At 41.5% G+C, this 25,201-nt stretch overlaps 1 protein-coding gene across 2 annotated transcripts in view; it reads right to left on the bottom strand.

The window, feature by feature from the left end:
* Nucleotides 1-2,386: 2,386 nt before the first annotated feature.
* The window catches only part of Zdhhc13 (zDHHC palmitoyltransferase 13), a 41,786-nt gene continuing 18,971 nt past the window's right edge, over nucleotides 2,387-25,201 (bottom strand). For both annotated transcript variants that reach the window (XM_048430160.3, XM_048430161.3), the window contains 10 exons: nucleotides 25,040-25,165; nucleotides 23,491-23,624; nucleotides 20,584-20,684; nucleotides 15,094-15,218; nucleotides 14,205-14,267; nucleotides 13,501-13,594; nucleotides 11,817-11,900; nucleotides 7,882-8,039; nucleotides 5,969-6,066; nucleotides 2,387-2,947 (listed from right to left, as the gene is read on the bottom strand). In XM_048430160.3, the coding sequence (XP_048286117.3) occupies nucleotides 2,809-2,947; nucleotides 5,969-6,066; nucleotides 7,882-8,039; nucleotides 11,817-11,900; nucleotides 13,501-13,594; nucleotides 14,205-14,267; nucleotides 15,094-15,218; nucleotides 20,584-20,684; nucleotides 23,491-23,624; nucleotides 25,040-25,165 (1,122 nt within the window). In that variant the 3' untranslated portion in view covers nucleotides 2,387-2,808. The remainder of the gene's footprint in view (nucleotides 2,948-5,968; nucleotides 6,067-7,881; nucleotides 8,040-11,816; nucleotides 11,901-13,500; nucleotides 13,595-14,204; nucleotides 14,268-15,093; nucleotides 15,219-20,583; nucleotides 20,685-23,490; nucleotides 23,625-25,039; nucleotides 25,166-25,201) is intronic.

The raw sequence follows: 25,201 nt of genomic DNA, 5'->3' as shown, positions 1-25,201 counted from the left end.
CCATTTAAATGCCCGGCCTCCTGAAAGAGCTAGAGGTCACACTAGCAGCATGGCCATGAAAGCCATTTCAAAATGGCATGGTTTTTTTTTTTTCTGCTACTGCTGAGTCAGGAAAACCTTTCTTAAAGGAGTTGCAGCACACCGCTAGCAAACAGCAAGAAGCTGTGTTAAACTCTGTATTTTTGTGTCTAGAATTCCTTTTCAAGCCCTCTCAGGTTTTAAGTGGATTTTAGTTGACCACATTGGGTGCCAATTTGTTGGTGGGAGGCCGCTTGTTCAACCCAGCCACGTGGAACTGAAATAACCACAGAGACTGTATTATTTAAAACACTGCTTGATCCATTAGCTCTAGCTTCTTATTAACTCTTACATATTAATTTAACCCATCTCCATAAATCTGTGTATCGCCATGTGGCTGTGCCTTACTGGGTAAAGTTCTGGCATCTGTCTCTGGCAGGGCTACATGGCTTCTAACTCCTTTTCCCCCAGCATTCAGTTTAGTTTTCCCCGGCTACCTCTATTCCCCGCACAGGCCCAAGACAGTTCTTTATTAACCAATGGTATTCACCCCATACAGAGGGGAATCCCACATCACCATTCATAAACAATCCCTTGATAGTATCCACTGAGTCTCTCCTTAGCCTCTCAATTCTTCTGTCTTATTTGCATTACTCTGAACCACTTTTAATGTTTGCCATCTTATACTAGTTTCATTTATAGTGCCTTTCTGTCTTACAAAGCTCCATGATTATAACAGTATGGAATAACCTAAAGATACATGAAATGAACTTTCTATCTGTAAAGACCTGGAATATGGTTGTGATGATATCTAACAAATAAAGTTTGCCCGAAGATCAAAGTGCAGAGGTAAGCTACTATTTAGTCAAAGGTCAAGCAGTGGTGGCACACACCTTTAATTCCAGCACTCAGGGGGCAGAGATAGAGGGATCTCACGGCCACCCTGGGCTACATTAGGTTGATCTAATCTCAAAGAGAAACAAAGCCAGGAGGAGGTGGCAGCTCACACCTTTAATTTCAGCACTAGGGAGGCGGAGACAGGAAGGGATAAGGCTGGGCAGAGAATAATATAAGGCATGAGGAGACAGGTGCTCAAAGCATTCAGACTGAGGACTTATAGAGACAGGATACCCCATTCGGTCTGAGGATTTCATAGAGGTAAGAACTATGGCTGACTGATCTTCTCTGATCTTTCAGCTTTCACCCCCTCATATCTGACTCTGGGTTTTAATATTAAGACCAATTAGAATTCATTCTACATATGGTTGTTCCGAAGATCTCAGGTAGGGAATTTGAATTTGAGTTCAGGACTCTTACCTAGTTTTCTTCATTCTGATCTAAATGTTCTGTGGACAATCTGAGTAAGCTTACTTGATAGTTGTGCTTTGAGTGAAAATGGCATGGCCCCCACAGGCATATAGGGAATGGCACCATTAGGTGTGGCCTTGTTGGAATAAGTGTGTCATGGGGGTTTTGAGGTCTCAGAAGCTCAAGCCAGGACCAGTGGTTCACTCTCTCTTCCTGCTGCCTATGGATCTAGATCTAGTACTCTCCAGCACCATATCTGCCTAAGTGCCACCATGCTTCCAACCATGACAATAATGGACTAAAGCTCTGAACTGTAAGTCATCCCTGATTAAATGCTTTCCTCCATAACAGCTGCTATGGTCATGGTATTTCTTCACAGCAAAAGAATACTGAGACAGGGGCTGGCGAGAAAGGGAGAGGATAGAGCTTGGGAGAGTTTTGTCTACCATCCGTGATTCTGATCACATACATCATAACTTACTTAAAAATTCTTTATTTCATTCAACACATTAGTTCAAATATTTATTGTATGAACACTGTACTAGGCGGTATTCTAGGCAATTGACACTCTACAGGGCAACCACACTAAACAACCATATGACCCTGGAGAAGATATTTCTTTTGCATTTAGGCCCTTCCTGGAGGAAGGAGCAAGGATCCTTGAAGACTGAACAGTGGTCTAGAGCGACACTGGTACAATAAACAGCATCATTTTGGGGCTGACAGGCCATGACAAGAACCCACGGAAGGATTCAGTGAGAGATTAACTGGAAGAGCTGTGCAAACGATACTTAGGCAGAATCAGCGTTTCCTCTAGAACAAGGGAGATTAGTAAGCACAATCACCAGTCAGCTAATATTTTAATGGCACTGAGTAAAAATGGATATGAATATTTAAGACTTCATGTATTCAAATTCTAAGAGGAAAATTAAGTAAAACACGGCTTACTGGCATCAACAGTAATTTCAACTCATTCCTAAAATTGAGTTAGTTTCCCTATGTCTGTCAACCTCTTTTTTTAAGATTCTACAGAAGTTAAGCTTCAGAAATAAGTCTCATGTATAAAAAAAATATTTTTATTAAGTGCGAAAGTAAAACAGGTACATCTATTTAAATACTCTTTACATATTTATAGATACAATAAGGACAAATAACTTATTAAAAATTAAAATTTTAAAGAGTACAATTTTTAGAAAGCCAATACAGTATCTGAAAATACTCTATTTTATCCATCATCAGTGACTATTCTGTTTTTTAAAAAGTAACTCATATTCTTGGGGAAAATATGGAAGATTTTGAAGTATGTCTGTCAGACTGCTCAGTAACAGCCTTCTTCCGAGGTCTGACAGAGGGTGTGCATTCCTGAGGACTGTGTGCCCAGAGTTTTGAACTATGGTGAGCTCAGCATCTCACTTCACTTTCAGACCTCACAGCACCAACATAAACAAAAACAAGTCAAGGTGTGTTCTGAGGTGCTTTTCTTCATACAGAGCGAAGAACTTTCTCTTTGGCTGGGTGGAAAACCATGGTGTACTGGGATGTCCAGTCTATTATGCAGGGCTTCACTAAGCCAAAGCAGCCACACTGAAAGAAATCTGCCAGGTTCTGTGTGAATCCAAGGCTGTCAAGAAAAGAGAAGACGGCTTTACCATGCTTGCTGTGTTGCTCCCGACAAGCACTCACCCAAACTGTAGGTGATCCCTGAGCATCTGCGATACACACTCTCTGATGACCTTCCGGAAAATTGGGAGGTAAGCAGCAGCTCCCTGTATGGAACCCTAAAGCTGAAACCTAGCTCCATTTGTGGACCTGAAGTGCTATTGTGAGACCCTGAAACCAGGTCAGCAACTTGAGTATACCTTTCTTCATCACTTCCTTTGGGTCCCCTCCCTCTCCACTACCAGTCACTGCCCTTACTAAGTTTACACCCTATTTTCACTGCACTTTATCTAAAAGCTCATACAGGACAGAGCTGTAACCAGGAAGGTCAGCTTTCCCTAAGCCATCTAAATAGCTCTCCCAATGATATCCCTGTCCCAGTTCCTTCCAATTTACCTGACACATTGAAGACTGTCTTGTCCTGCAGAACCCTTGACACATTGACAGACTCTTGCCTCCCAAGTTTAACTCTTTCAAGACACCCCTCTGCTCAGTGATCACATCCAACCTCTTCATTTTTGTATTCAAGACTACTCAAAGACCTCAGGATTTACTTCCCCAAACCCATCTCTGTAAACCTTCCACTGCTGGGCTGGCTGTTTCCCATGATTGTGAACTGTGGGCCTGGGGCACATACTCCCTCACCCTCATCTCCTGCTGATTCTCAAGGTTCAGTCAATATCCACAATCTTTCTTGAGCCTCCATGACTGTAACTATCTTCAGCATAACCCTTTCTCCATCAAATTCCTGAAACAGTTCTTAGTTCAGCACAAGGAATACTTAACTTTAATGCACACACATATGCCTTTTTAAACTAAAGCCAATCTACACACAGCAAACTGTGTATACACAGCCTTGACCATGTTGCTGTCAGTAAAGAATTAGCATAACCAGAGAGTGACTTTCCAGAAGGCTGCAAGTGTAGAACTGTGTTGTGGGATAATCTTTTTGTACATTGTGAAGATGTGACTCTACCTAAGGCAACTTCAGATTGGTTTAATAAAAAGCTGAATGGCCAATAGCTAGGCAGGAGAGAATAGGCAGGACTTCCAGGGGAGAGAGAAGAACTAAGGAAGAAGCTAAGGCATGAGGATTTTTGCCAGGCAGACAGAGAGGGAGTCTGACATACATGTGGAGAAGTAACGAGCCACACGACAGAACACAGATTAGTAGAAGTAGGTTAATTTAAGTTATAAGAGCTACTTGTGAACAAGCCTAAGCTAAGGCCAAATATTCATAATTAATAAAAAGTCTCTGTGTCATTGGGAACTGGTGGTCCAAACAACTTCTGACTGCAGAACTGATTAAGTGACAGTGGGGAGACACTGGGAAATACAGGGTTGAGTTCCAGATATGTCACTGAGTAAAACTAGTGAGAGAGCAAAGGAAAAAGACAGTGATTTGGGCAAAGATCTAGAAGCTAGCCTCAAAGTGGCTCTAAGGTCTTTAGCTCCCAGTTTTATGTTTTTATCAAATGAGCCTCAGTTCTCACCTGTGCTGCTCCCTGGAGACTTCTCATGGTCTCAGATTGCTCTTCCTCCCTTCTGACATCTGATCCTGCCTTACATCTCTCCTACCTCTGTCACAACACTCCTGTACTCTAAGAGCCCCCTCCCCTCCACTTTTTTTTACATAGCAAGACCCTGGCTCACTTGAAACTAGGTAGACAAGACTAGACTCAAACTCAGAGATTCATCTGCCTCTGCCTCCTGAGTTTTGGAATTAAGGCAAGCACTATCACTGGTATGGGACAATGGTCTGTATTCTGTCAGTTATATTTTAAATAAACGCTGATTGGTCAGTAGCCAGGCAGGAAGTATAGGTGGGACAACCAGGCAGGAAGTAGAGGTGGGATGATGAGAACAGGAGAATTCTGGGAAGATGATTCGGCTTCCTGCAGTCCTGACCCAGCCACAGAAGAAGCAAGATGTGACTGCCTCACCGAATAAGGTACTGGGCCATGTGGCTAACACAGGCAAAAATAATGGTCTAATATAAGTTATAAGAGTTGATAAGAAGCCTGAGCTAATGGGTCAATCAGTTTATAACTAATGTAGACCTCTGTGTGATTTCTTTGGGACTTAATGACTGTGGGGACCAGGCAGGTCAGAAACCTCATTCAACACTATCACCTCTGGTCTGTTTCTAGACTTCAATGGAGGAAATATTCATTCCTCTAGCTAAACTACCACAATATGGACTGCCAGCCTGAAGTGATCATCATCAGTTTTACAGTGCTCTCCAGTGCTCTTCTCTCCTCCATAAATAGACACTGTAACACCAGGCCCTGGTTCCCTTGTCTAACAGCCTAACACCAGGAGCAGGCTCTGAAACAGACTGCCACTGAGATAAGCACTGAGTGCACAAATCCTTTGAGGGCTCTGGTCACCCCTGCCACACCCCCAGCCTCCAGGACACTTGCTGTAGGCAGCAGGAAGATAGGCTTCAAAGCCTTGCCTTTCACCCAGGAGACCAGAGCCCCTTAAGTGCTCTAACTTCAAAATTGAGGGCAGGTTTCATAGAGCCAGTGCTCTAGGGGGCGCATCCCAGTCTAAAAATCTAGCTTCTCTCCAACACAAGTGGGCACATTACACAGAACTCAAAGAATGGCTGGGGCTGGAAAGCCATGCTCAGGTTCTGGAAAGGCACACCAGCAAATGTGGCTGGCCTGTCAGTCACATGTTTAACTATCTCATGCTGACTCCACGCCAGCAACACACAACCTTGTGATCACTTGGTTGAACTGGAGAGTCCCCATTCTGGCAAAACTTCAAAGTAACTTATAATATTTGTGCTGAGTCCAGCAGACTAAATTCCTGACCCCACTGGGCATATGACCTTATCACTTAAAACCTAACACTGAGGCTTCCAAGAAAGACAGGCTCAGCTCTAGCAGATAGTAAGTTAGAGAATGGAACTAGGTCAAGAAACCAGGGGCTGGGAATCTTCCAAGGACTGGTGACCAGGCCAGAATTCACTTACTTATATGGTGTCTTCCTGAGGGACAATGCCTGTTTCATGTGCCGGCTCTGCTTTATCAGGTTGATTCTCTCATGGGAGGTTAGGCCCAGAAATGCAATCTGAAAAACATGGAGGTACATCATAAATTACTGCATCTTAAAAGCGCATTATAGAATAGTGGTAAACATTTAGTACTCTACCAAGACTACAGCCCCCAGACTTCACAACCTTAAACTGCATTTCCCCTTGTAAATATAATAGCTAGACTTATTATCTGAATCTTACAAACATTCAAGAAAGCACTATATATTGACTCAGAATTATGAAATAATTTTTACTACAGCCATGTCTTGTGGCCATATTTAGATTTCAATACAGGAACACATATCTGTTGAACAAATTAAACAGGGTATAAGTAGTATCAGCACAATTATCAGTTTCTGGGTTCTTCTGAACTTTTCTTTAAAAGTTGCAAAGAAAAGAGTTTATACACTAAAGGGAAGAATAACCAACTCATAAATTTGAAGAGTAAGGACTAAGATGATTAAGAGATTCTTAAACCGTTAGAGACCCACAACAGTTCACATGGTTACCTCGTCTAAACCTTAAAACACTGTGTCAATTCCCAATCTGTGAATGGTGTGATCACAGCATCCTCATCAGCTTATGCTGAGGATCAGAGCTAACACATCTAAAACATATGCTGAGGTTCAGAGAGATAAAGTAAGTGGTCCAAGGCACAGAGCTGAGAGAGAGGCAGAGCTGGGACTGGCTTCTACTTCCAACCATGAGCCCGCATGTTCAGTTTGATTTAATGCAGTTAAAGTCATCTTATATCAAGGGATTTAGGAAATCAAAGTTTTCAAAGAACTGGATTGCTTTGTTCCTTAAATAAACAATTGTGAGATTCTTGTTTGTGAAAATTATCTGGAATCTTTAATATTTGACTTCTTTAGTACAGACAAATATGAGTCTTTCTTTATTAATGCTACCATCTGCTTGTTTTAAGAGACAGGTCTTGCTATGTAGCCCAAGCTGGCCTTTAATTTCTAATTCTCATGTTTTAAACTCTTGGGAGCTTGCATTAGAGCTGTTATGACTCCAAGCCCACCTTAGCTACTAAGGGTATCTGGACCTCATATATCACCTTATCATTAGGCTTCTGGTCAGAAGCAAGGCCCTCCACCTTTGTTAGAGCTCGTTTCCCCACCTACCTCAGGTGTTTATGATAAACTAGATGTGTAAACGCTTTGGAAAGTGTGCCTTATACTGATCACTGTTGCCTACTTCATGTAGACAGGCTGCAGCAACGGGGCACAGCACAGTGAGGAAGCTCTGCAGAAAGCTGAAGCTGCTACTGCCCCGGCAAGTGAACTTTCTCAACAGGTGATCACCCAGTCCACTGGTCAGTGGCCCGACTTTCGTCTCCCCACTTCTTGCATCTACCTAAAAACTGTATAAGGTAACAGAACTGGAAGAACTGAAGGAATTAATTGCTTTGCATTTGTCCACTACTTTACAGTTTATATCATGTTTTCACATATTACACAGCTTAAATGTAACATGAAAAGAACATTGAATGGGACTGTTGGAAGAATGAAGTCTCCATTTCTGATTCTGTCACTCACTGAGTGACTTTGAGCAACTCACTGAACTTCTCTGTACCATAAATTAAAAGGCCAGATTAGGTCATTCATAAGTGGGTACAGTTTCAGCAAGCAATCTATTATTCTAACCTTTAAGCTGCCCGTGAGAACAGATGGACTTTATTGTCCTCAGCTCACAGATAAGGAAACTAAAACTAAAGAGTGAGAGATGACATGCTAGACCCACAGAGGGTGCCCCAGGGGAACTAGTATTCTAATTTTAAAGTCAAGTCTTTCTAACCAACTATGAGTTCCTGGAAATTTCACTCAGAGCCATAATGAGAATACCTGAAAAAGTTGATTTATTAATAAAAATGTTGACCATGAGAAATGGAAAGCTGCTAGCATGAAGATATACAAAACCCAGGGAGAACAGGCCACTATCTGATTGAGGTAGGTCCATAGTCCGTCTTCCTTGAATGATGTGGCACAATGATTTGACCAGTCTGTAAATCCACAAGGGGGAAAAACATTATTAACAATGACAAAAAAAACCTAGCTATCTTCTAAAAAGATCAAATTATATAGTTAGGGAAAAATGACAGACAACAGAATAGATTAGAATTTAACTTTAGGAATGGGAAGAGTAGCTCAGGGTGGAGAGTATCCTTAATGTGTATACAGTCCTTGGTCCAAGCTCCAAGCATCAAAAGTAAAGCAAATCAAACAAAAACAGATTAAACTTCAGGAGTTCACTCTCTAAAAGCCAGCTTAGGCACCAGAGATGAGAATGGGCCCGAGCTGTAAGGTTTTGATGGCACCACACCAACAGAAGAGAGTGAAGGGAGTGAAAATAAAAAGGGCCCAGAAAAACCTTCACTAAAAACAGCATACTCAGTACATGAAATACACTGGCCAGAGTTCTTTTTTAAGGGTTTGACAACTGAGGATAATGATATCTAATAAAATGTAGTAATTTAAGAATATTATCTTCACTTAAAGGGAATTATAGATTGAGTACAGGACTGAATATACATACTTACTAAAGGTTCAGATGAGCAGGATTGCTCATATAGGGCACAATGCAGAATACAAGCATTCAGATACCTCCAGGACACAACCTGTGATGGGGAGCCCGGTTTGTTATATCTCTGCCTTCAGCCTGATTCATAATGCTCTCAAGAAAGGTCAGGGTAAAGGCCTCACAGATATATCAGTGCAGCACAAGATTACAGAGCAAGATTCAAATGGTCACTGCCTACTTTCTCCTCCAGGGTATCTAATTCCAATTAAAAGAGGCTTTCACTGTGCCCATGATTCTAACCCCTCGCCCATAAACTGAGAGCAGCAGCAAGGAGAAAACAGGTAGGAAGCAGCAGAAACAAGGAAACAAATCATCAAGGTCATGAGGCTCACAGGCGTCATGACAGCATGTAAAAGGTGGATTACTTCTGAAGTGAGAATTCTGTAGATTTGTACTTTGGTGCTTTGCAAAGCCCTCTGACAATCTGTAAGCAGTTTCAGACATTCACCCAAAGTAGCAGGAGCATCTCCTGAGACAGGAAGAAAATGAGCTCGAGGCCGTTCATTTCAGTCTTGAACATCTAATTTCCCCCATTTTGATTCCTAACCATCTTTTATGAACATATGCCTAAAGCACCGAAGAGCCGAGTAACATCAAGCCAACACGTCAAAGCAAACGTCACATTATAGAGCTTCTCATTCGGATAGCAAAGGAAGAGGCATCCTGTGTGCTGGATGGAAAAAGGGAAAAGGAGGAATGTAATTTCCACAGCAGGTAGAAGAAACAGCTGTTGAATGGGGAGACTATCTAGCTTCTTATGAATTTCGACTGCTTCCTCCAGGGATTTTTTTCTTTTTTTAAAATATAACAGCATGACCTACAGTGAGGCGCTCACACTGACTTTAGATTTACCAAAGACGCGGCTGCAAGTGGTCATCTATATTATGTCATTAAGGTAACAATTTAATCCATGCTAGTGCGGCCTTCCTAGGCAGTCTACGGTTGTCCCCCCCCCCCCACCCCGGCGCCCCAACTGAAAACAGATTTTAGTCTTCTCACATAATATATCTTGATCATGGTTCCCCTCCCTTTACTCCCCCCAATTCCTCCCCACCTCCCCTCCACCTAAATCCACCCCCTTTCCCGACAGAGAGTTCTTATTGTTCCAGGGCAGTCGTTCTCATCTTTAGGTAGTTCTGACAGCTACACGGCCCTTCCTGATACGATGTAATGCTTTCTCCCAACACCCTGTAGGATGCTGGCTTTCTGATTCACCTCTTTCTACTGTCTAAGAGAAGTGGATCAAGGCTGTGCTGAAGCAGAAGCGGCTGGTAGTGAGCCACAGCAAGAGGGTGTGTGACGTAACTCTAGTGATAACAAATGAATCACAAACAAAGGAGGTGGGTGGCAAGGAAGGAGTATTTCTCTCCTGCTAAGAGAAATGGAGCACAAGCTTGTGTTTGCTATCTGGACAAAATGACAAATGAGACAATACCTTCATCAATGACAAAGCATGCTCAGTTGGTCTACAGAATTTAAGACAACGTGAATCCTCACAAACAAAACACCATAGGAAAACTGGTCAAAGTCAGAAAAAGAAAAAATGAAGGGAAAGAATAAATATGTGTCATAAAACCAACTTGAAAAGACTGAATGCGATGGAAATTGCTGCTGTCCTTATCAACATGGTGCTGTGCTGGACCTCAACACCAAATAACGTGGTTATTTTTAGTGTAGGAGAGATGGGGTGGTGCAAAGTCTGGCTCCTTTCTGCTAGGATCAAGTCCAAGAGACAAGCTGGCCCATGGGCCGACTTAGAAGGTTTCCAAGAACAGGTTTCATTGTTGAGCCTTAGAAGGCCGCTGTCAGAGAAGCTCTGTGAAGATCTTGAAGGCTTTCTGCTACAAGACGGTTTAAAACGCTTAGGGTTGCTATGGATTTGGACAAGAACCGAGCCTGTCTCAGTCGGCCATGGTTATATTTTATAAAGCCTTCTCTAGAGAACACCCACCATGTCAGGAGGGAAAGGTTTCTAACAGTGGCTGAATCCTGCACTATGCCTGTGTCAGGGCACAAGGCAACCCAGCCCATACAGACGCTAACAACCTCCAAACTCAAACACAAAAGAACCTAACCCTGGCGTTTGCAGGAGGGAAGATGCACACAAGGAGCTGTCTTAGTTGCTTAAGGCTGTGGCTGCCAGCCTGCTGACCTGAGTCTGATCCCTGAAGATCTCTGAAGGAGAAAAATGATTCCTGCAAATTGTCCTCCAAACACAAATAAATAAATACGAGACAATTCCTCCGCCCAAACCCTCTAAACTTAAACAAGGAAGTGGGGATAGAAGTGAGGATGATGCAAAGAGGAGACAGCCTGAGCGGACAGGAGTGCTAGGGCTGGGATGTGGAGGAAAAAGAAAACACCGTGTTTCTGAAGACATTTACTCACGCCAACAATATGGAGGAGGACACAAGGTGGGAAAAGATCAACAGTCAAGACCATGTCTACATTTTCCCAGTCTTCAAAATATATAAACAACGAATACTTAAAACCCAAAGTTCAAATAAATACATAGGTAAGAAATACTAGTACTACAGGTTCTTCCCTTAGGCGACCTCTTTCAAGGTGTGAAGAGTGTAGGTACACAGTTCTTTAGAGTTCATCAACTGTATGCTTCAGTTTAAACCCTGTCCTTAACAGTCACCTCAGAATAGCCCTGCACAACACACCTAGCCATCTTTGAAACACGCTACTGAAGGTTATTTTCTCGTCCAGGACTGCAGAGCAAGTGAGCCAGCATTTTCTTCCCAATTTCTCCTGGGTGACAGTTTCCCCTCTGTTCTCAATTTCAGTGTGGTTCTTCTCAAACGGCCTGGACTCTCAGGGTCTTCTCTTTTATTTGCTGTGGCCACGCCCTTCCACCTCTCACCACCAGCCTCTTCTGTCTGTCTCATTCACTCCCCACCTGCTGCTCTGCACACAGGCGGCAGGTCTCTCTTCCAGGAGGACATGTCTACATGCGACATAATCGGTGTCTTTCTGACCACTCAGATTCACCCAGGCATTCTCCCAAGTACGGCAGAGCTACTACCTCTTCTTACAGCTCTTGCAGCTTTCCAGTGTGAAAGTTTTAAAGGCCCCACTTCATTCTTTCAGTAGGGGTAAGGTTTATACACTGGCCAGAGTGTGGCAGAAAAGGGTTCGTAAGGAAAAGAACTGGGTACAGGTGCATGAGCTTGTAAGAAACATTTATACTTACAGACGAAAGATCCATAAATGATCCAGTCACATACCATGGAAAGAGAAAGCAAGAAGAAGATGTAATGATGATGGTTGCCAAAACCTGTGTCAGAAAGAAAGAAAATATACTTATATTTTCCTTTCCTAATGACTCCCCAGACTACTCTTCTGTGAAATATCTTCAAAGCATATAGAAGAAACAGGCTTGCTTTGCTTTTGAATACTAGTAAACCAGACAGTTCTGATAGGACAGTCAGGTGTTTGTGTTAAATAATATTTTCCGCTGGGCAGTGGTGGTGCATGCCTTTAATCCCAGCACTCAGGAGGCAGAGGCAGACGGATCTCTGTGAGTTTGAGGCCAGCCTGGTCTACAAGAGCTAGCTCCAGGACAAGCTCCCAAGCTACAGAGAAACCCTGTCTCAAAAAACCAAAAAAGAAAGAAAAAAATTCCTACTAGCCCAAAAGAAGACATTTTGCATAGAGCAAAGTTAAATAGGCAAAACTACCTTTGAACTGTTGTACACTACTAGTGGGAGGTTAACAGGTGAAATCACATCTGGTGTCTTTCTCACAGAATGTAAGAACAACCTATGGGCATCAAAGACTAACTTGAAAGGGAATAGAAACAGCAAAACTGAAGAGCAGCAAGTATATAACCTACTTTGATGGACTACACAGCAAAGTGGGGGAACATGGCCTAAAAAAGGCTGTAGAAGGAAGGGGTAAGGGATTCCAGGCAACCAGAGCTCTTCCTACAATGTGTTAGCTGCTTGATGGAAGAGGTGGGAGCATTTTGGTGTTAAGAACATGAATGTTCCTCGGTCTAATTCTCCTCTGAAGCAGCAATATTCAGTAGCATCTGAATGGACCCATTGCAACAAGTGACCCTTGTTATGATTATCAGCTGTATTATTGTAGCTAACACCATTGGATTTTCTGATCCTGCAGTCTCATTTATAATAACAAGAGGAGATAAGACCTCTCTTACTTCATAGGCCTGTGGTAAGCAAACAGGACTCTGCATGTGGAAACACTATCAAATGCAGTTTGGTAAACATAGGACTGCTGTCTTGCTGCCATTCAATCTGACTGGCATAATGCCAATCATCTAATCTTTATGAGAGAATGGGGCTTGGGAAGATTGGGACCCCAGGAATCATTCAGCTACCTTTCACAGGAAGCAAAGAGAACATCAGAATATATCACAGGAATCTGCCTGACCTAAAAGTCTCAAGTTCCTTAGGGGGATAAAAGAAAATCCCTACTGAAATCCCTCATAGCTCCTTCTGTTATCTCTGCTCTGTCTCCCACTGAGCACTGAAGGAGGCAGGTGAAGAAGGTAAGTCACAACATACGAAAAGAGTGTGACATTTGGAGTGGAAAAACGAATGCTACAAAATAATCTCAACTGTTTACACCCTTTGCCCTGAAATGGAAATAGTAATAACAACCTCACAGGTACGCTCAGATGACCAAACTGGACACCACATATCAAAGTATTTCATAAACTCTAAAATGCTACACTAATGACAGTGACTGTCATCAGCTACCTGTTAATCATTTTCCAAATTAACTATACATATTCTTGAGGAGGAGCTATAAAATGGAGACCTTGGAGAACCTTCCATTTCTTTTTGAGCCACACAGATAACTAAACACACTTAACTTCACCAAAGAGGTAACTAAAAAATTAAGTCTCTCACCTATGCAGCGTCCAGTCCAGAAGCAGTGCTGATCAAATCGAGCCACACAAGAGTTGCATACATGGCAATGCAGTGACCTTAAAGGCTTCCTTATCTAAGGGAAATTAAGAGAGGCCTAAGCAAAAACAGTCTTGGGTAACAGAGCATAAGCAAACCTTTAATCCTATGTCACAGAAGACTGGCATAAACAATCCTAAGTAGACGACTCACTCGCGCAGAGGCTCTGAGAGGCCTTGCTAGTATTTACTTCTGCACCTCTAGGAGGAGAGACCCGAACTCAGCAGTGCCACAGTCAGCATGAGCACTGGAGTGAGAAAATGGAAACCTCAGTTCCATTTCAGGTCTTCCAACCATTTACTCTCTTCTTCTAAGCCTCAACTCAACTGCAAAATAGGAGGTTCCCATCTGCATTTTGAGACGATGAGGTGTCTCTGACACAGTGAATTAATACTATCATACACTTCATGATAGGAAAAGCAAAAGCACTACAGATAATTTACAAAAAGTTAACCACAGGGAGCTCCATGAGATTATAAATATTCTTTCATAGGCTCATAGCGGAAAACTGGTTTGACAGTAATACAAAATTAGAGCCAGGGAGAAAAACAAAAGTGTATACACATTCTATGAAGAACTGACAAATGCTTACATAAGCAATGCTACTAAGAATTATGGAACACAAAGTATTAACAGAAGAGACTCACAAGACATGATGTGCAAAATGATCTGAAGTCCAGACAGCCAGTCTCTGCGAGGGTGACAATATTCTGAAAGACAGAAGTCTGGCCTTAGGGTGCGTTTGCCTGGGCAGTCATGCATGGTATGCACTTTTCACAGCTTTACTCTACTTCCAGCTTCAGAAGCAGCCAGCACCGCAATACGGAATACTCCCCACCCAACCATTCTGTTCCTGAAATAACATGACTTTTCAAGGTGTTCTTTCAGGCAGCAGCCAAGAAATCTGACTGCATAAAAATTATACTCCCACACCCTTTGCTACCTTCTCTCAAATGGCAAGCACCTTCCAGTTATAGCCTGCTAGGACAAAGAAACACACACACACACCCTACTCATTAAAGAAGCAAAATTCATGGTTAAAAGTCAAGACTTATGGCTACAAGCAGGAGGCCTGGGTCTTTCGGACAGGTCTTAGGTAGTAGAAGACAATGTTCTTCCTTACTGCTAACCCCCGGGAGCAAATGCAAAGACGCCATGTCTCTGGGAACTTCATACTTGAGGAAGAAAGGGCTATCTTCTCAGCTACTAGGAAAGAGAAACCCACTAAACTCCAGCATCATCACTCCTTCATGGTGCTAGGCATTCTAGACAAAAGGCATTAATCTAAAATTGTAATGAAGGGGGAGAGCCAAAAACAAAAATCAACTCTAGAAAAGTTTGGTAGGGTGTCACTTTTATAGAAATAAGCATTTCTAAAACTTAAGTGTAACTGTGTAGGAATCCTATTTTGATGGATCTCTCATCAGCCCACATTTACACTGTATCTGTTCAGTGGCAGGCACTATAGATGCAGCTGCACCAAAGGCCAACATGGCCGTGACCTTCAGAAAAAGACATTAAAAAAAAAAAACTCACCACTTTCCTCTCTTCCTCAGAAGCCTTAGTGAAGCCTGGATCCGTTGCCCAAGTCTTGTAGAAAAAATAGAGAAAGGCTATGATGCTGAAAATGAAAGCAAAATAGAAAGGGCTGCCTGCTACATGTTAAAATCATGTTAAGGAACATACTGAGAAAAGCATGAAATGTGTGATGTGAGCAAATGTTATCACTGTCCCTCTGAACCTCTCTTTCATGCAACCTGCTCCCAACTTCCCCATGGACACACACCACCCACCCAAAGTGGCCCTGTTCCATGTTCTACTCCTGCAGAAGTTTGTTCCTAGTTAGTCAAAACCATTGCTTCATTATTGAAGCCCATTTTGAATACTAACAAAAGCTACAATCATTCTGGAGACTGGGAAACATCTAGGCCTCCCAAAATTAACTTTTCAAGGTGTAACTGTGGTTTTCCTCAGATCACCTGGAAAAATGTTCTCCAAACCACTTTCATAAGCCTTGGGTCAGAGATTTCAATGCACTTTCCTGTAAAGTACAGAACTGACTGCATGTGTTTCCTATCTGTCCTTTTAACTGCTCTGAATTAAAAATTGTCCTTCTTGCAAAATGAGTATAAATCACACACTACTGGAAATAGGAGTAAGTTTATACTGAAAAAGATTACAAGGAATAAAAACTGCCCACTTTAAAATGTTTTTTAAAGTGGCACTTTAAAAAAATACTAAGTACTATTTTGCTACAGAGAAGAAACAAGTATGCAGTAATAAGACAATGAGACAGCAATAAGCCTGGCCATGCCCAGTGTAAATATTATTGGCTTAGCACAGTAACTATTGCCTTACAAGGTGTTACCAAGCCACCTTGTGCTAACTTCAGAATAGAAAAGGAGGCCATAAGACAGATGTTCAATTCTTACTATTCAAAGTGTGGTCCACCAACCAACCAGCAATGAACTTTGAGCTGAATGCCAAGACAAGGAGTGCTCAGGCAGGAGGCTTTTGAGTAGAGGCCAACCTAGGCTACAGAGGCTTCTAGGTTAGTCTGAGCTACTGAGTAAGACACTATCTCAAAGATCTAACAAAAATGAAACTAAATGGGAAGAAAGTGTGAAGGGAGGAAGAGAAAGAAGGAAGAGGAACAACAAAAAAAGGATGGACAGGAAGGGAAGAATATAGGCAGACAGTCAGGCAGCTAAGGCCAACTTCTGAACAGGCCACACTGACCGCACTAGACTGGATTTATGGAGCTCTCTACAGGCTTTATCCCACACTGAAGGTTGAGAAACACTGACCTAATCCAGAGACTAGCACAAACATGCCTGGTTCAGACAGACAGACGAATCCTGCTGGCTGACTATGCTAGCTAGTTTTATGTCAACTTGAGCCAGTTTAATCATTTGGAAAGAGAGATCCTCAAATGAGAAAGTGTCCCCACCAGACTGACCTGTGATGCATTTTCTTGATTGATGATTGATGTGGGAGGGCCCTGCCCTCTATGGTGTTACCCAGAGGCAGGTCCCGGTGTTATAAGTAGGCTGAACAAGACAATAAATAAATAGTTCCCTTTCATGGCCTCTGGGAGCAGTTCCTCACCCCAGGTTCCTGCCCCGACTTCTGTGGAAGACAGACAACAAGCTAAAAGCTGAAATTGCCCTTTCCTCCCTAAGTTGCTTTTGATCATGGTGCTATATCACAGCAATAAAAGCCATAACCAAAACATTTAGTTTATCACAGTTAATCCATATGTGAGACTACTTTTAAGAAAGATATAGAGGCTAGATAAAGTGTATGAAATGGAAGTTTAACAAAGGTTACACTGAATGAAGAGGAACACTTTTAAATGATACACGAAATGAATTTTTATTAAAAATTAAGATTCAGTTTTTCTCTACTAAGTCCTAATAACTTATATGTTATAGTCTCAAAATTCCTTTGGTTCAGGGGTAAGTTGACTGAATCTGGTGTTTCCATTATAACTTTAAGTCAAGCCCTAGAAGCATCACTGGCTTCCCTCTCCCAAATAAAAGGACCTGCACTTTAACCCCTCACATGAAAGGCAGATTCCTCATTTCTGTGTTAACCACAAATACTCTCCACCACCTTACTTTTAAAGCCACAATAACAACATGTTCAAGACTCAACTTCGTTATCTCTCTTGCTTGTCTTTTCAGATTTGTAGAAAGACTTCACCTTTTCCTGAACCCAGGAATGCTCTCTATGGCTTTCAGAGTTTCGAATATCTGGAGATGTGTTGGCTTCCCTGGTAAACTGGTGGCGCTACTGAAGATGCAGGACTAAAACCTGCTCCCCTACACCATGACCACCTGACTTATCCCTCGGACTCTCTGTCTGTAGTCCACACTACTGCTCTCCTTTAGAGTTACCTGACATCAGCCTATTCCTGCATTTGTCCAATACATGCATTTCTTTTTTCTTTTTGAAAGTAATTTTATTAAATTATAAAAGTTTCCATTTCCGCCCCTCCTCCCACCACCCTCCCACTCCCATACATGCATTTCTTAATGGCTCCAGAGTGACAATGTCATTCCAAATAACGTCTCCTAGCATGTGAAACTGGGAGGAGTAATGCCATCTCCAGGGTGGCAGCAAGGCTATTCCTCACATACCAGTTTACCGGCCATGCTCCTGTAAATAACATGCTTGCATTACTTACCATTTTCTCTCCCCCCCCCCCCCCCCAAAAAATAGAATTCAAGAGGGTATCACACATTGGGTCTGTACTGATCATTTCAGAGAACAGCTGTTGTACTTTGCCTGGGCACTCAAGTTCTTGTACTACTACACCACAGCTCAGTCACCCAGTCACATAGTTCAGTGTAGCCACTCAAAGTTCCCAAGTCTCTCTCTTCCCTCTTTCCTTCTTCTTTTCCTCTCTGTCTGGTGCTAAGTATCAAACCCAGGGGTTTGTGCTGGATCTGAATTCAATGCAGAGCCCAGGTTAGCCTCAAGCTTTCCATCCTCCTACCTCATCTCCCAAGCGCTGGAGTCACAGGCATGCATCGGCACGGCAAGCTCCTGATTCTCTGCTACTTGACTTAAAAACTAAGTCATACTGACAGCTGACTGAAACCATGAGAGCTTTTCACGTGCCCAGATCAGACTTTAGTACAGCCAGCATCGTAAAGGAAGCACTCAGTGGTTTATATTTCTTTACCAAGTCCTAATTGTAGCCTAAATCATTATTAAAGTTTTCTTTCCTTTCATCCAGTCCCTCTCATAAAAGCAAACTGAACACATAAAAGAGACCAAAAGAAAAAGATCACTGAGTTTTCCCTAAGACACAACCTATTATTTAAAATTACCAATTATGTAATGGGGACTCTGCACAGCCTTTAGACATCAACAGTATAGTAAAACTTGCAGCCACTCCAAAAGCTTGGTACTACTGTCCCTAACAAACATAAACCTGAAGTCAAGTAACTTGCCCAATGATACATATTAACAAAAAGAAAAGGTAATCCTTGTTAGTACAGTGGTGAGCGTCCTTCCCTATCTTGTGGGAGACTGGGGTTCAAATCCCTGACAGGGAGGAAAGCCAGTCTTTACGCTGGGGCACTCAGGAGATGTATCTCAGTGAGTTTGAGGCCAGCCTTGTCACAACAGCCAAGTAGGGCAGCTAGGATTACAAAGTGAGACCTCATCTGAAATAAACAAAACAAGACAAAGGTCCTGAAATTCAGAAGCATGCTACCCGATAACACATGGGCTATAGGAAGAAGCCCTCGGTAAATCCTAACTGGTGGCCTGAGCAACGCAAGTCTAAATATTTAGTTGAGGTCTCTACAAGAAAAATCAGCAGCATATCCACAGGGCAGTTCCAGCAGCATCTAGCATTCATCCTGGAAAACACTACCCTTGGGTGAAGTGTGCCACCTACTGGTTCACATGATTTCATAGCAGTATGTTCAAAGTGGTGCTCCACCGTGTTCATCTTGACATCTCCAGACTCTATCTAGTATGAAAATCAATTCTCCCAACATAATATACCTTCACAAGTATCAAGTAGTTCTTAGTTATAGTCAAGTGAGAATTTCTGCAAATGAGGTTAATAGATTACACTGGGATTATATGTTTTGCTAATTTTTGATTCTGCAAAAACAAAATAATCTGATGTGCAAATCTGGAATAACTGAAATTGCTTATGTTTAAAAAATTATTCAAAAACCACCATTTCAAAAATTGCTCATTGACACAAAAGTATGAATTATTCCTTTTTAGTATAATGCCCACGGTCCTAGCATCTAAGAGCACTGGGTCATCTGTGAATGATATAGTAGAAACTATGCTGTCCTAAGTGGTGATACAAAAGCTAGTGTTAATTAAAACCCTTATCAAATCAGTAATTACAAGACAAAGGTTAGAGGTAATTCTTTTAAAAGCCCAGTTACATCTATGGTATTTATGCTTTTCATTTAGGTAAAAGGAAAGCAAACCATGTTAGAAATAATGAAACAGCATTAAAGTAGAATCATGGCATGATGGCTGTAGACCTATGCACTCTGAGAACTTATACGTCCATCCCATTTACTCCTGTGGGAAAGATTCTTAAATTTCCCTTTTGCATTACCTCGATAAGTACCCTCTTCTTTCCTTTCAAAAATATTACCAGAAAGAAACACAGACACAGAGAGTAAGGCAATAAACTAAAAACCATATTTCTTCCCCCCACACTTCCTCTTTCCCTGGCACATAAGCAGTACTAAAATGGTTTCACAGGGAGTAGAGAAGGAAGTCTGGAAAGAGACAGAAGCCTGGACATGTTTACAATGTTAAAAATGGATATCATCCAAAGAGTAATCCCTCTTTAGGTTTTAGGTGGCTGAATCTGGTCACCATCAAGAGGACCTGGGTCCCTGTATTCATGGAATAAACATACTCACTAGACAGAAGATCTATTTGAAACCACACGAGTAGGCCATGAAAGAATAACGTGGGCCATGACTTAAAATTTTAAGAGGACCAAGGACGAAGCATGTGTGCATGGTAAAGCACACATGAGGGACAGTTTTCTGGGACCAGCCTCACACTCACTCAAAGTGCACTTCATGTTGCTGAGAATCCCTGCCCGAGCCACTAGCTCTGAATTGCTCAGCATTATTGAGGAAGCCATATTCCCCAATCTCTCCCACATAGCCAATTTTGGTACTCAGAAGACTTATTCATCAACGTAACTGCTGACTGAGTTAAAAGAACCATCTCATCTTGAAGTATCTCAAAACACCAACACGTTGTTATGGGTCCAAGTAAAGCGTAAGCATTCTATTGTCATTCTCCAGGAAGGAAGGATACTGGAGACTAACGTCTGCACAGCACCAAGCAGATGTAACAGAGGCAACTCCAGTCAACACTGAGCTCAGTCAAAATTAATATGTGAGTGCAGACACAAGTTGTATCCCCCAGATTTTTTCTAGTATCTAAAGTGCTAACAATGGCATTACTATTTTTTGAAAGTAAAACGTGGTATGTGTTTCATTCACACTTAAAGGATATCAGGAAAGAATAGGACGAACCAAGTCATAAATATCCAAAAAATGGAACTTAGCAGAAAGACTGTTGGTAAGTACACAAGGTTCTTATAGCCAACCAAAAACCTGGAAAAAAGTAAACATAAGGCGTTAGTGAAGTAAGGAATGGTGTGGTTTCATGTCAATTCAGTTCTAACTCCCCAACAACATTAAGTTGCCCCTGCTTATGTCAGTTCAATCTTTCACATGAGAAAACTATACGATCACCTTCCAAAAGCACACATTCCAGTTCTTCTAAGCTATTTCATAATTGTTTCATTTAAAAAAATACATTTTCAGTGAATATTCGGTATTTCTATTGCAATACTATATTTTTTCATGTAATTTTGAAATATACCAAGACACAGTCATGAAGTACGTGGAAATTCACCTTCGTGTCTAAGCAAGCTTTTGTCAAGTGGGCAGCCCTATGCTTATCAAACAGCAGGTGTACACGCTGATGAGCAGTGAGGAGCCGTCACAACACGAAAATACACATCAGCTAAAACGTCACCACGGCACTAACAATCTCGGTCACACAGCAGGCAGCCTGACGCTCTCGGGTAATTTGTTTAAGAGGGAATACTGCAGTATATCAAATATACACTTGAAACATCAAGTTCAATATAGTTATCTTATAAACAAATATATTTTACCTAGATACATCTTAGAATTTCTACTGGAAATGGCCAATAGTGGGTTAAAAAAAGGCGGAGAGGTAGAAGCAAGGGCTGAGGTCTACGACAGAAACATCTGAAATTTTGTTTAGTTAAAAGGAAAAAAAAATGCGACAATGACCACAGCCATAATTAGGATAAAAGCCTATCTGGGAAGAACCAAAGACCTCAACCTCTGGCACCAGGTATATGCCTGGTAAAAATGGAATCTACCGTAACCTCCATGTCTGAACTAAGATTTTACAGGGGATAAAATAAAACAATAGTAAAACAGTGCAACGAGCTGCTAAACCCACAAGAACTTGTTATTTCCGACAGGTGACATAGAAGTCTGGACCAAGAACCAATCGCCCCTGGAGCCAAATAACAACAGAAGCATGCAGCTGCTTACCTGTGTAAAACGTAAACTCTACAGGAATAGAGAAAACTAAGGCAGTGGACCAATCTGTCACGTGCATTTGACTCCTATCTGAAATGTATTCCTATGATAATCACAGCAGCTGAAGATATCAAACCAAAGCTATTCACAATTATTTTTTAATAATTTGGATTTTAATAAACATTCAATGTTCCTGTTGTGAGTATGAATTGCTAGGTAAGCCCTTCCTGCGTCTTAAAAAAAAAAAAATCTAATGACCAATTCCTGCTAGTGTGGCATAAAGTGTATTCAAACATCCAGTGAAAAATAAGTATTTTTAGGTCATGTTTTCTGAATCAAACAATTTTAGGTATTTTGCTACATTTTAGAAATTTGAGCTTTCACATTTAAATCCTAGTTTGTTTCCACCTAAACAAACCAGTCTTTGGGTGACTAAAGTATCCAGGTTTGTATCCTGGTCTTTGGGTGACTAAGTAAAGATTCCTGTAACATGGACTTTCTTATGACAGAAAGTAGTGCATGCTTATTCTAGAATGTGCAGGCAGCAAAAGGTCTTGGACAGGCACACTCAGTCTCAGCCGCAGGCTGCACTGTCTTCCAGTTCTTTCCTGTGGATCCTTATCTTTACAGCTTGTCTCATTCAGAGAATGAAACGTTCAGCAGCAGAGACAAGCTTCTACTTTTGTGGGCTTTACATTTTAGAGCGGTGCTAGGAAGACAGTAAGATGGTGATGCAGCAGACCTGTGTCAGGACAGACAAGGGGTGGGGTCTGAACCCAGGTTCGAGGGACACCAGTAAGGCTCAGGGAACAAGCTTGTGTTCCAGAAGCAGAAAGAAGGTACAGGGCAGTGTGGGGATGAACAGGGGATGAAAGCAGCAGGGAGGGAATCTGGTTTGTTTTTTTCTGAGCATAACAGAAAGTTTTAAAGGAGATTTTAACAAGAAAACCAGGCAGAAATGGATCTGCCTTGACTGTTAAGTGGGGGCACCCTGTAGGGATGAAGGCAGGAGACCAGCTGGGAGGCTTGGCAGGAATTATTTATGAAGGGCTAAATGTTAGGACTGAAGGCAAGGGGGAGTCAAGGATGCAAGGAACTCAAGGATGACAACCCCATCCGTGTGAGAACTGACACCTTGCCACCAAGGTGGGGAATGGGGGAAGAGACTGGGATGTGACATGATTGATTACAAGTGCAGATAGTGTACCAGACAATGTTCTGAGCATTTACATGCATCAGTCATGAAGTGGGCGTCATCACTATATCTTCACGTATAGATAAAGAAACTGAGGCACAGAGAGGAAGAACAACTTGTTTTAGATCAGACTGGTATACGTAAAAACCGAATCTGGATCCATGCAATGACTGACTCATCAGTACAATCCTGCATATTTCTCTGTGGGTTATTTTTAAAGAGAACTACAATATATTTTACTTTCATTATCCCCCCCCCCGCAACCATTATATTAAGGTTGCTTCAACTAAAACCATCATGTGGAAAAATAATTAGTATAAAATGAATTTAGGAGTTAAAAGAGAAAAAAAATGTGAAATATGGGTAAAATGTTTCAGGACATAAAATGGTAACAGAACTTTATCACTGACAAACTGAATGATACAGTGTGTGACCCACAATATTTATTTTTCACCAATTGTTTGCTTTCAGCCCAAAGCTATACCACCAAATCTCATTCTTCCTACCATCCTGAGGATGTTGTCACACAATTCAGTAATATTTATAGCTCAACATCAATCTGAGATTCCAGTTGACTTAGAACAGAAATAGGCAGTTACATTGAAGAGCAGTAAACAGCCTTGCAAAGACTAACATACACACCTTGGAAACAGAGACGTCAGGAAAAACAATGCTGCTAGAAGGCATCCTTTTAAAAGCCAAGAATCTGAATTGAAGTCCAGAATGTATCCAACGGCCCACAGGGTGACCACAGACAGTATCAGCAGCAGGAGGAGCTATTGAGAGATTAGAGTTTTAGAAGTGTGGATCACACCTCTAGTGAGAATTAGTTCAGTACAAGAGCTACTTCCTAAGTACAGAAAAAACAACTCAACCGAACTAGCAGATTTTCTTCAAATAGTTGTCAAATTTTAAAATGATTGATTTATACACCTTAGAGATAATCTTATAAATTTTGCTTAATGACATTTTCCTTTTTCTTTTCCTCAAAAAATGGCATGTTTAAAAGGAAAGTGATAATAAAAATTAAAAGTTTCAAAAATAATTGAACATTGAGGAGATGGGCTAAACAGGTGATTTAGTTTAGTAATCAAGATGTTCTACGCTGGAGAGAAATTTGGGGGCAGCCAAGATGCAAATATCACTTAAGGGATGAACGGGTAGAAAAGTTTTCTAGGACAGGATCTTGGCATCTCTACTCCTAAGAAGTTGGAGAGTAACAGTCCCTTTCTTCAATCCAGCTGAAAACTAAGCATAGTACTCACAGGGATTTTCTTTCTTTTTTTTTTTTATTCAAAGTTTATTAAACTATAAAAGTTTCCATTTCCGCCCCTCCTCCCAACACCCTCCCACTCCCCCCCCCATCCCAAAGAGCAGTCAGGGTTTCCTGCCCTCACAGGGATTTTCTATGTAAAAATCTTGCACCTGTTAGTCAGAATTATCCTACAATTATAATTACTAATACTGCTTGAAAAGACACTATCATATTTGAGAAAAGAATTAATCAACCCAATACCCATTTTTATCACTGTGAATTATATTCACAACTATGGCTTAGTTTTCTTAGTCATTTGAGAGAAAGCTGAAGTTCCTAAACCATTTTTTACTGTTTAGCTTACTTTAAGTTCAGAACGCTATAGAGAAGAATTGTTAAGTTAAAAAAACTTATTTTCAGTAAGAAAATAAATCTACATAAAGACTAATGGGGCTGGACTAATGTGGCCATTAGTGACGTGATGAGGTCATATTCTAGTGACAAACTTTGACAGCAGGACCAGCCAGAAGCACATCACCATGGATATGGGGTATGACTGACAGCACATACCATGACAGATAAGAAAGAAGTAACGACCTAAGGAGATCAGAAGGCTTAGTCACAGGTGGGCAAGAGCAGGAGGCCAGTTCTGAGACTTCACATTGCAAATGTCTATTAGACACTGAACTGGGGGGAGGGGGGACAAGTAGGCACCACTCTAAGAGTCAAGCCCATTTTGCATTTCAATTCATTTCTTAAGTAATTAGCAAATATCCATCAGGTAACACATAGTTTGGGTGCCATCCACCTGAGAATTAATGTTATGGCAAAGATGTCATTAGCAGCAGATCCATGGCAATACAATCAAAGTTTAATCTCTAGCCTCTTCTGTGGCCCTAAAAACAAAAACTAACAAACTTTTATCACACAGAATACCTCGCATTTATGTAGCCATCTCCAAAGTCTAAACTTTTTGTTCACTCTCCTCTTGGCTTCTGTTTTCAGCATGTGAATAATGAGCTGGTTTTTATTTTGTACAGCCATATCAAGAGGTGTTTCTCCCTTTAAAAAAATCAATTATATTTTTATTTTTGATAT

Source organism: Myodes glareolus, chromosome 24 (assembly GCF_982192425.1).
Source record: "Myodes glareolus chromosome 24, mMyoGla1.1, whole genome shotgun sequence".
Classification (NCBI taxonomy): domain Eukaryota; kingdom Metazoa; phylum Chordata; class Mammalia; order Rodentia; family Cricetidae; genus Myodes; species Myodes glareolus.
Note: the sequence above shows the minus strand (reverse complement) of the source record. Positions and strands in the feature narration are given on the sequence as shown.